Source organism: Anolis carolinensis, chromosome 3 (genome assembly GCF_035594765.1).
Source record: "Anolis carolinensis isolate JA03-04 chromosome 3, rAnoCar3.1.pri, whole genome shotgun sequence".
NCBI classification, from domain to species: Eukaryota; Metazoa; Chordata; class Lepidosauria; order Squamata; family Dactyloidae; genus Anolis; species Anolis carolinensis.
In genome coordinates, this window is record NC_085843.1 from 237,920,617 (window position 1) to 237,931,741 (window position 11,125).

The window sequence follows — 11,125 nt, forward strand, 5'->3', positions numbered from 1 at the left end:
TCTACTGTATATTGATAATCTTATATTATCTGCTCAGAACTGGATTATATGAGGCCCCTTCTTCACAGCTGTATAAAATGCCCACTGAAGTGGATTATATGGTAGTGTGGAGTCAAGATAATCCAGTGCAAAGCAGATAATATAAGATTCTAAATGGGTTATATAGCTGTGTGGAAGGGCCTTGAGTCTACACTGCCATATAATCCAGTGCAAATTAGATAATCTGTGGAAGAAGTCTAAGTGAGGCCTAAATTTGCCTGTCCCCTAACTGAAACCTGGCTGTCCCTTGGTTGCTAGGCAACGAAGTGGGCAGAGATTAGCCCTCTAAACTGGCAGCAATTGGATAAAAACAATTATTGCTCTCCCTCTAATTAGGACTTTATTTTTCTTTTCTTTTTGTTGTATCAACCCTGAGGCATGTGTGATGGGTTGTGTTGTCAAATTTCAAGGTTGGGGGGCCTGTAGTTTTGTTGCTTTGTCCACTGCCCTGATGCCATCACTCTTTTATATATATAGACTAGCTGTGCCCGGCCACGCGTTGCTGTGGCGAAGTATGGTGTATTGAGAAGTATTGAGAAATTGGTGGTAGTTAAGGTAAAGGGTAAACGTTTCCCCCTGACATTAAGCCCCCTTCTATGAGCCCCCTTCTACACAGCTGTATAAAATGCACACTGAAGTGGATTATATGGCAGTGTGGAGTCAAGATAATCCAGTACAAAGCAGATAATATAAGATTATAAATGGGTTATATAGCTGTGTGGAAGGGCCTTGAGTCTACACCACCATATAATCCAGTTCAAATCAGATAATCTGTATTTTATAGGCAGTGTGGAAGAGGCCTAAGTGAGGCCTAACTCTGCCTGTCCCCTGGGCTGAGTGGGTTGTTAGGAGACCAAGTGGGTGGAGCTTAGCCTTCTAACTGGCAGCAATTGGATGAAAGGAATTATTCTTCTCCCTCTAATTAGGACTTTATTTTTCTTTTCTTTTTGTTGTATGAACGTGGAGGCATGGATGAGGGGTTGTGCTGCCAAGTTTAATGTTTCTGGGATGTGTAGTTTTGTTGTTTTGTCCTAGCCCGAAATTTCATTACCTTTTTATATATAAAGATAATAACTTTATTTTTGTATCCTGCCTCCATCTCCCCGAAGGGACTTGGGGCAGCTCACATGGGGACAAGCCCAACAACACAAGTTAAAACACAGAACAATCAATTAAAAACATAACTACATAAAACAATAAAACACATCAAACTGAATTGAGTATCCTTTATTTCTGAGTTAAATCTGAATGAAGGCATTGAATGTATGTTAGGATCCGCCCTGAGTCCCTTTGGGGAGATAGGGTGGAATAGAAATAAAGTTTTTATTATTATTATTATACTACTAGCTGTGCCCGGCCACGCGTTGCTGTGGCAAAGTGGTGGTGGTATCGGTTAAAACTTGTTGTGGAATTTTTATTTGACGTTATTTGTATTTTTTTAAAATTAATTTTATTGTCACTTATCTTTTTTATTTATTATATTGTATTATTTTGTTGTATTATTTTTAGTCATTTTTATAGTATTTTATTGTATTAATTATTTTAGTGTTTTTTATAATTTTTTATTGTATTATTTGTATTTATTTTTTATCATTATTTTATTAACACTGGGCTGAGTGGGTTGCTAGGAGACCAAGTGGGCGGAGCTTAGCCTTGTAACTGGCAGCAATTGGATAAAAACAATTATTCCTCTCCCTCTAATTAGGACTTTATTTTTCTTTTCTTTTTGTTGTATCAACCTAGAGGCATGGATGAGGGGTTGTTCTGTCAATTTTCGAGGTTGGGGGGTGCTTACTTTTGTTGTTTTGTCCGCTGCCGTGATGCCATCACTCTTTTATATATATAGATTATTCACAAATAGGAATTGTTTTTCCTTTCTGCGTTATATCAAGCAACCCTGAGTAGCCTTTTAATGATAACAACAACACTTCTAGAGGAACACTTCCATCTTCCAAACTTCAGTGGACTTCCCAGAATAATTTTGGAAATGAAACATGCCTCTTACTATGTGGCTGGTAGCTGCTAATTAAAGAATATAAGTTGATTTTCTTTTTTTATACTGATTCTGGCAGAACTGCTACAATTGATGCAAAATAACTGAACCATATCTCCTGGAACGTTAGTGGCTTAAAAGAACCTAAATTACTCCTGATAGCAGCTGTCAGCAATACCAGAATGTATGGGTTTTCCATGATATATGTGTGTGAGGAGGGTGGGAGGGACTGGGGGGGGGGGGGAAGAGATATGAGTGGGTTAAATCGCTGAGCTGCTGAACTTGCTGACAGAAAAAATTGGCAGTTTTAATCTGGGGAGTGGGATGAGCTCCCACTGTTAGCCACAGCTTCTGCCAACCTAGCAGTTTGAAAATATACAAATGTGAGTAGATCAATAGATACCACCCCAATGGGAAGGTAACGGCGCTCCATGCAGTCATGCCGGCCACAGAGGTGTTTACGTACAACACTGGCTCTTCGGCTTGGAAATAGAGATGAGCACCAACCCTCAGAGTCAGACATGACTAGACTTAATGTTAGGGAAAAACCTTTACCTTTTATTGCTCTTTTAAAACTCTTTAGTGTGCATAGATGTTAGCCACCTTTAGTCCCCATGGCGAGAAAGGCAGGATATAAATAAAGAAGGTAGTAATAATAATGGTGATGATAGTGAATGCCTTCAAGTTGCCTGCCAATGTATAGCAACTCCATATATTTCATAGGGTTTTCTCTGTCATAACAACACAATGCAAACAGAAATAACTTTTTTGGTGTCTTGGATTTCAAAGCCTATTCCTGGGGTTATTTTGTGCGCTGATTGAGAAACTTGCATTGGGTAGACAGTATCAGCTCTAGTTTCTTAGATATGGTTATCATAATTTTCTATGGGCGAGCAGATGATGGCTGATATATGGCATTTGTTCTGTACCTTAAAAACTAGAGCCAACAGAGGAAAACGGCTGCCACTTTTGGAATCATCAGGTGAAATATACCCAGAAACAGGGCTAACATTTGAGGCACCAAAATGTGTGTTGGCCAGTGGTATCTTTTATTATATAATTCTTTTCCAAAATGAAACTAGGAAAAGGTAAGGTATATAGAACTGAGGATATACTTTTATTTCTCCTGACAATTGTGTAGGTTTACTCAATGCTACAATCCATACCATTATGTGAGAAAAGAATTCTTATAGCGTTTTATAGTGTTTTCAGTGTTTTATTATACAATGTTTTATGCTGATTTTATATTGGAAACCGCCCTGAGTCCCTTTTGGGAGAGAGGGCGGTATACAAATAAACTTTTACTTACTACTACTTACTTATTTCTATGAATTTCATGAACAGCTTTAACACTGTCCTAAACTGTCCTAAACTATCTTGAGCTCAGAGCTTTGTCTGAATCTTATTGTGAGCGTTTTATTCAAAAGTCCATCAAAACTTCAACCTGTTCCAAGAATGGTCTGGTATTGTAAGTGGGCACATCTGATGTTGCACATAACACAATAATTTTAAGTAAATAGTTAACTGGTTTCATTTTGGAAGGTGACTACAACTTCATTTACTTAAAATTATAGTGTTAAATCCAGTGTTACATTTCACCTGGCTCCTTTTATAGAGGAAGAACAGTAAAAGCAGTCCCTGAATTACAAACATCTGAATGACAAACAATTCAGGGGTGAGACAACAGAAAATGAGAGAAATCTACCCCTAGTAAGGGAAATGCTTTCCTGAAAGAGTTATGGGGAAAAGGTGTCTCCACTGAAGCTTTCTCACCAATCCTTGTTTCCATAACAAGCCATTTTTTTTTTCAAAATCCAGTGATCATGGGGACAGAAAGTGAGGTGAAATTTTCTGAACAAGGGCACACACAGCAAAACAAACACCACAGGGGGGTTAACCCTTCTTGGGGGCTGCCTGTATATTGAAAAGGAGTGGACATGATTGTTAAGGTTGCCAACATGATTAAAAACAATGAAAACACGAAGAAATGCGGGGTGTATTAAAGCTTGGGTTCCCACATCCTCCATCCATAAGCGAAATGAAACACCAATTGAACATGCTGCTTTTGTTTTCTTTGATTTTATTGTGCTTTTTGCAATTTAATTCTATTTTGTTTAAATTATCCCCCTTCAGTAATTAGTATTGTTTGTTCATTGCATTAATCTCCCACACGATTTGTATTTCGTATCTGCTTCTTCCCTTTTTCATCATAGCACAGCCTTGTATCATTTGATGAAGCTTGAATTAATAAGATTCAGAACAGACAAAATGAAATGCATTTTCATACAAAATAAACCAAAGACATTCATCTCCATAAAATAGGGTAGTAGCCACTAGTATGGTTTTAAAAAGGGATGAAGCAAATTCACAGAATATAAGGTCACTGAAGGTTATTAGTCATAATGGTTATATATTACCACCATGATCAGGGATATATGCCTTTGATCACCAGCTACTAACTAGCAAATAAGAGGACAAGGGTGTTGCTTGCTACTTTCTCGGAGACATCTGGCTACTCACTGTAGGAAACAGATGGCCATTTGGCATGATCCAGCAGAGATCTTATGTTCTGTAATATTTTCCCACTCAACTTGACACATTCTTATAATTCACGATATTCTTACACATTGGATTACTTTACAATATACCCTCTTGTAAACGTATATGTGCTATACCCAATCCAACACATGCATTCCTCTATATATAAAGTAATAAATCTAGAATTTTATAAAGACTTTAATATACACAGGCAGATGTAAAATAAAATTCATGTAAAAAACAGGCTGATGATTCATATAAATGAACACTATTTGTGAATTAAAACAATTGAAAGATGCATTTTTCTATTCAGAGAATTTAGTTTGTATTTATATACTTACAAGTGATCTGCTTGTAGTTTAGTGGTTTATTCTCGATTTGTATCAATACAGGTGGTCTGATTTATGGATGTAGTTCTTAGTTACCATTTTTTTCAGTGCATACATATGTGCAAAATATGTTCTGAATATGGTCATGGGCTTTGTTACATCTAGGCTATACCCTTAAACCAGATGAAACGATACAGTAATAAATCAGTATTCCTTTGTTTGATGTAAATCCTTGTGAAAGAACTAATATTCTTGGTCCTTAACAATTCAAAGGCAACACCCAAAGAGAAATATCTCTGGGGAAAATAGCACAATTTACTTTTCCATTCCTTATGCCTTAAAACTAAGCTACAATTCAGCTAAAAACTCCCAGATCGAAATACACATATACCCCCACCAAAAAACCAGCTCCAGGACTCCTATCATTATCAATGTTGGACTGTTAAATAGTCTATACAGCTGCACATTAGGAAAAAGGAATCACTCCTCTCTCTTGAATCAGTGAAAATATAGGTCTGTGTGAATTCCTATCCCCTTTGAGGTAGCTTTACAGCAAGTCTGCCTGGGAATATCTATAGGCATGACACCAACAAGTCATGCAGTAGAGGGATATGTGTGCAGGCTACCACATATACAATATGTCTGGATTTAAAATTACGACAGGAAATCTAATGAATACTGAGAAAATATAAACACGGGATGTGTCGCTTTGCTTTGAACTGGAAAAAAACTACTATATATAATCTATTTAGACATGTAGTGTTGTCTAGATTTTAAAGTTTGCTTCCAGTATCATTCTCATTATTAGCTTATTGCTATGTCTTTCCACTACTGCAAACACAACAGTACATTTGGAATTAATAGTTGTTTATGGGAACAGTTTTTTTTTTTAAAAAAACCCCTCTAAACAGAGCAGGGCAAATGTGAAAGGCTAGGGGGCACTTTAGTCCCCTAAAACATAGAGGGCTTTGTTTGGGCGGGCGGGGGGGGGGGGGGGCTCCTCTTAGTTTGCAGGGGAGCTGGAAGACTGGGAGCAGAAACACAAAAAGAATGCCTTTCAACCCTCTAAAGACCATTTCAGGCAAAAATGTTTTAACTTCTGACATCTGAGGGCCACAAAATGACCATGGGGGGCCAGATTAACCCTATGGCCTGCATTTTGCCTGCTTTAAAACAATGTCTTATGCAATTCCATCCTATGCCACATTCAGTGCATTATATATGTTCAACTCTCAAATGTTTACAGTTACAAATTCTACTTTTCCACATAACTTCTCACCACCGTATACTATTTAATTGCTAAGAATGCAAAAAATATACAGTGTTGTCACCATCACATTTATACCTAAAGTTGTTGTTCCCTGACCATTCTTTCCTTCTCAAACAAACCAATGTTACCTCGCAAAGCTTATCCTCATAATTGTAATGGTCTCTTAGCAACCATGCTCTCCTAGGACATGCGAAGTAATCCATGTTCCTTCTCCTACCAGGATCTAGCCCTGATGCAGAACCCTTTCAAACTGCAGTGAATTAATTGAATTGTTCTGTCTCTTAAGACCATTAATGAAGCTACAGTACCTCTTAGGGCAATAGACCAATTACTGTTTACTCATAAAGGAGTGTTCTATTAATAAAGATTCTACAGTCCAATGTAAACCATTACAATTGCACCTTCCTTTAAGCAGCCATCCCATTAGCTACTTTCCCCCTCATCTGTATTTGGCATTCAGTCTTGATTGTTACTTAAATTGGAATGCGTAACATATTATTTAGTAAGACTACTGTTTTGCAGAAGAGAATGTATTTTCTCTTGTATTTTTATCTCAGGCCTCCACTCTCAACATTTAAATACAGAATATTTTCAGGCATACCATTTTCCTTAACAGCCTGTTCTAGTTATCTTCAAAGAATTAACTTATTGTCATGCATTTTTGTTTATTTTAATTTTTTGACGTTGGTGGTTCTGCTGTCCTTTGCTATACTACAGCCTTTTAGGACCACATACTTTCACCCTTGGAAGGTAGTGGTAAAAGCTTAAACAAGCCACACCTCAGCCTTTTCCCGTGAGCTAAAAGACAGTTTCTACTGATGCCATTGCTTTGGTGTTTTTGGTGATTAATGAAGCCCTGCATTATTATCTACATCAACTTCCAATTAATCAGGGTATTTAAGACCTCCCAAAATTCTGTAAACACTAACAGAAACAACTGCCTCTAGAAACATGGACATTAGCAGTTTTCATATTTGTCAAAAGTTTCATAGAATCCTGGTCGGACTTTTCTAATGCTCATACGTATATGCTGACACTCAGGAAGAACTGATTTGCTATAGCTAGTTGAACTTGCTGTCCCAGTAATCCAGCCAGAAGATAAGCGCTTTCTTTTTGCCTTATGTGAAAAGCTTCCAATTCCTTTGTTGTGTTCTATACAGGAATCATCTTTACTCCTATCACTGACATCTTCAACTGACTGTTCGTCTCGGTTGGAAGCTATTTCTTTACGTTTGCAACCTTCCATCTCTTCTTCTGCTATCTTCCTGAAATGCTCCAGTGACTCTGCTTTTCTTTGTCTTGCTGTGGTTTCCATCTGTTTCTTCACCACAAAGTCCTCAAAATACATTTTTCTTTCACTCCTCTGATCCTCAAGAAATTTCCACTCAGTATCTGTCATCTTCACACCACTGAACTGTTCCTGTTTCTCTCTGGTTACAGTGTCTGTACAAAATATGTCAAAGAGCTGTTCTGAACTCCTGTTGAAATCATCTGCCTTCTGTGTAAACAACTCATTTTTTCTTCGGTTTCTGGACTGATACAGCTTTGAGAATTCCTCATACACCTTCAGAATATGCATCTTTATGCTTTGTGTTGCTATGGTATATAAGTTGCAGAATGACCAATGTTCCTGCAAAAGTTCAGCAAGCAACTGGGCAGCATCTTCTTTGGACCGCTGGGCTTGCCCTGCTCTTTTCGGGTGCAGTAGATATAACATGTTTTGAATGACATCCTTCTTTGTAGGCAGAATTCCTTGGGCAAACTCTGATGATTCCACATAATCAACAGTTCCCAGAGTCTTCTTTGCTTTAACATCCAAAGCTGCCATCATTCCTTCTCAGTGCGAGTTTATAGCAAAACTGAAATAGAGAAAGGTGTTAGCTGTTGCATAAAAGTGCATCAACAAGAACGAAAACAAAAACTGCCCATCTGAAGCAACAGTTATGCCACTGATTTCCATTTTTAAAAAAATCAAGATTATAAAAATGTTCAGGCCTAAAGGCAACATTACTTTCCACAGGGCTTTTCTGCTTACTAAGCTCTCAGCTGTCAAACAGAATAATACCCTAATGACATCAATAAGGCGTTTCATTCTTCATGTCTTTGTTGGCCTCTATTCCTAATGTAATTCATGTGTGTTTCTTATATATTTAGGATATTGTTTTATATAATAAAACAGCACATATATTTCTACAGTTTTTAGAGGGCAAAATAGTTTCTAAACTTGTTTACTAATGTTGATACTATTGTGTTATTTTGTTGTATTAAGTGATATGTAATTATTGTCTGTGCTATATTATTTACTGTATTCATTTGTTGTTGTAAGTTGCCCCAAAACCCTTCGGGGAGAAGGGGCGGGATACAAATAAAGCTTATTATTATTATTATTATTATTATTATTATTATTATTATTATTAAACTTGGAAAGGAGATCAGACTGGCACCTACCCTGTCCACCTTTCGCAAATACCTAAAGGCGTGGATGTTCCGGTGCACTTTTGAGTAAGCAGTCCCACCAGAAACTCAGCCCGCTTACAACTCATTATCAATTATTGCACTTTATCAGTTATTGCACTATTCCTTACCCTTTATGGTTTTAGTGTTTACAGTGTTCCCTTGCTACTTCACGGTTCGCTTATTGCAGATTTGCTGTTTTGCGGATTTTTTCATACGGCCCTCCCTCACAGGTACAAAAGGGCCCAGGCTGAGGCATGTGGCCTGGCCTGGCCTGTCCTCCTCAGCCATCTGCAGGCAGCGCCAGTAGACCCCACCTGCGCCTCATTGCCTCAGCGAACAAGAAGGAAAACAGTACAGTACATTAAAAGAGGGAGAGACACTATATTTATTAAAATTAATATAGTGTCCCTACTTTGCAGATTTTCACTTATTGCAGGAGGTCCTGGAATGTAACCCCCGCAATAAATGAGGGAACACTGTACTGAGATTGCTCCTCTGCCCCTGTTTTTGATTGCCCTTATACCTCCTAGGAGCCCTATTCAGAATTCTACAGTTTTATCCTCTGAATGTTTAGTTATTATTATTGTCCTGGTTTTAATTTTGTTGGTATGTTATATTGTTTTATGTAGTTATAATGTTTTTAATTGATTGTTCTGTGTTTTAACTTGTGTTGTTGGGCTTGTCCCCATGTGAGCCGCCCCGAGTATCTTCGGGGAGATGGAGGCGGGATACAAAAATAAAGTTGTCATTATTATTATTATTTTACTAAAAATATTTTACTAGTGCTCTAGGCAGGATGGGAAACTTGAGCCTTGTATTTGTTGTAGCTCTGCTCTTCCAATTAGCTGCAATCAGAACAGGAACACTGGCGTTGCTGTCTAACAATAGCTGAAGGGTGCATGATTGCCATCTTGGTCAAGGTCCAGCACATATGAACCACTGACCACTCCAATGAGAAAAACTACATTGTTTTATTGTGGTCAGCCTTCTGAGATCGGATATATTTACAATACAGTAGGCCCTCAGTGCCTAATGAGGCTTGGTTCCGAGACATCCTGTGGATATCAAAATCTCACAATATACAGTAGTTTAGTAAACTGGTGTCCCTTGCATAAAAATCATGCTAAATCAAAGGCTTATTTTAGATTTTAAAAATATTTTCAAGTTTTGTTTAAATCCATGATCACACAGGGGCCGTGCTAATCTCTGTATATGGATATGTGCTGCCGAAGTGAGTACAGCTGTTATGCCAAAATTCAAAGCAACTAGGAGTTCTCTCAATGTGTTGTCAAAGGCTTTCATGTCCGGAATCACAGGGTTGTTGTGTGTTTTCCAGGCTGTATGGCCATGCTCCAGAAGCATTCTCTCCTGACGTTTATACCTCACAACCTCTGAGGATGCCTGCCATAGATGTGGGCGAAACATCAGGAGAGAATGCTTCTGAAACATGGCCATACAGCCTTGAAAACACACAACAACCCAGTTCTCTCAACCTTGGATTCTACAGGGTGGGAGAAAGAGATTCGACAGATATATAAACCCCACTTGCCTAGTTTCCAACAGACCACACAACCTCTAAGGATGACTGCCAAAGAAGTGGGCAAACGTCAGAAGAGAATGCTTCTGGAAAAAAGCCATACAGCCCGGAAAACTCACAGCAACCCAGTGATTCCGGCCATGAAAGCCTTCGACAACACATTGAGAATCTATTGTATATCTATATCTGTACAAATATATAGTACCCTCTGGATTTCACTAAATATTATTAAAAAGAAGTAAATTAATTCCAGATATATCTACATGTATGTGTGTGTACATGTATGCATATATAAGCAGACTCTGTCAAGATATACCCAACAATGCTTGCAAGGCTCCAGTCAGCAGCTTACAAAAAAGGAATACTTTGATATTCTTGAGCGGATCATAACGAAACAATCCCCTTACGTTGGATGAGCGACAAGAGGGCTGTAGATCCGACGAAGGCCAGCCAAAGGGAGGCAGGCCATGCTACGCACCACTCTCACCGCGGGGCTGTCAAAGGGAAGGCGGCGGGGAAGCCTTGCTTACTTGAGCGCCCAGCTGCTCCTCGGAGGGAAGGCAGGCATTGCGATGCGGGGGGAGGCGAGGCAGTTGCTCCCCTTCATAGGCCAATCAGCCGGGCCTCTTCCTCCCCTTCGTCCCCAAGATCTGCCTCTGATCGCCCGACCCAGTAACAAGAGGCGACAGCCAGAGGACCTGGACTCAAACCCCGTCGGTCGCCATTTTGGTGGTCGAGCGCGAGGGAGCGCTACGCAGTGGGAAAAGGGAAGACGACGCCCCCTCCGCCATCTTGGAGAAGGGCAGCGCCAGCATTTCTTCCTGTGCGAAGCTCCTCGCACCTTGGCGTCTCTATGGTCTCAAACTGTCACTCACCATCCCCATCTCTCTCTCTCTCTCTCTCTACAGTATATAGAAAGAGGTCAAGAATGACAGCTTGAAAGAGAATATGTATACAGTAGA

The 11,125-nt window shown here is 39.1% G+C and overlaps 1 protein-coding gene across 2 annotated transcripts; it reads right to left on the bottom strand.

Annotated features, from left to right (window-relative positions):
• Positions 1-4,095: 4,095 nt before the first annotated feature.
• LOC103278222 (uncharacterized) lies at positions 4,096-10,961 on the bottom strand. 2 transcript variants are annotated; one of them, XM_008106443.3, is made up of 2 exons: positions 10,694-10,961; positions 4,096-8,028 (listed from the first exon to the last, which is right to left on the bottom strand). In XM_008106443.3, exon 2 carries the CDS (start codon positions 7,998-8,000, stop codon positions 7,128-7,130), a length of 873 nt encoding a protein of 290 aa, XP_008104650.2. In that variant the 5' UTR covers positions 8,001-8,028; positions 10,694-10,961; the 3' UTR covers positions 4,096-7,127. The 2 variants fall into 2 exon arrangements, with proteins under 2 accessions (XP_008104650.2, XP_008104649.2); XM_008106442.3 differs by having other exon boundaries at positions 10,571-10,960.
• Positions 10,962-11,125: the final 164 nt, after the last annotated feature.

Coding starts and splice junctions, on each gene's coding strand:
- LOC103278222 (XM_008106443.3), bottom strand. CDS start 8,000: ATGATGGCAGCTTTGGATGTTAAAGCAAAGAAGACTCTGGGAACTGTT.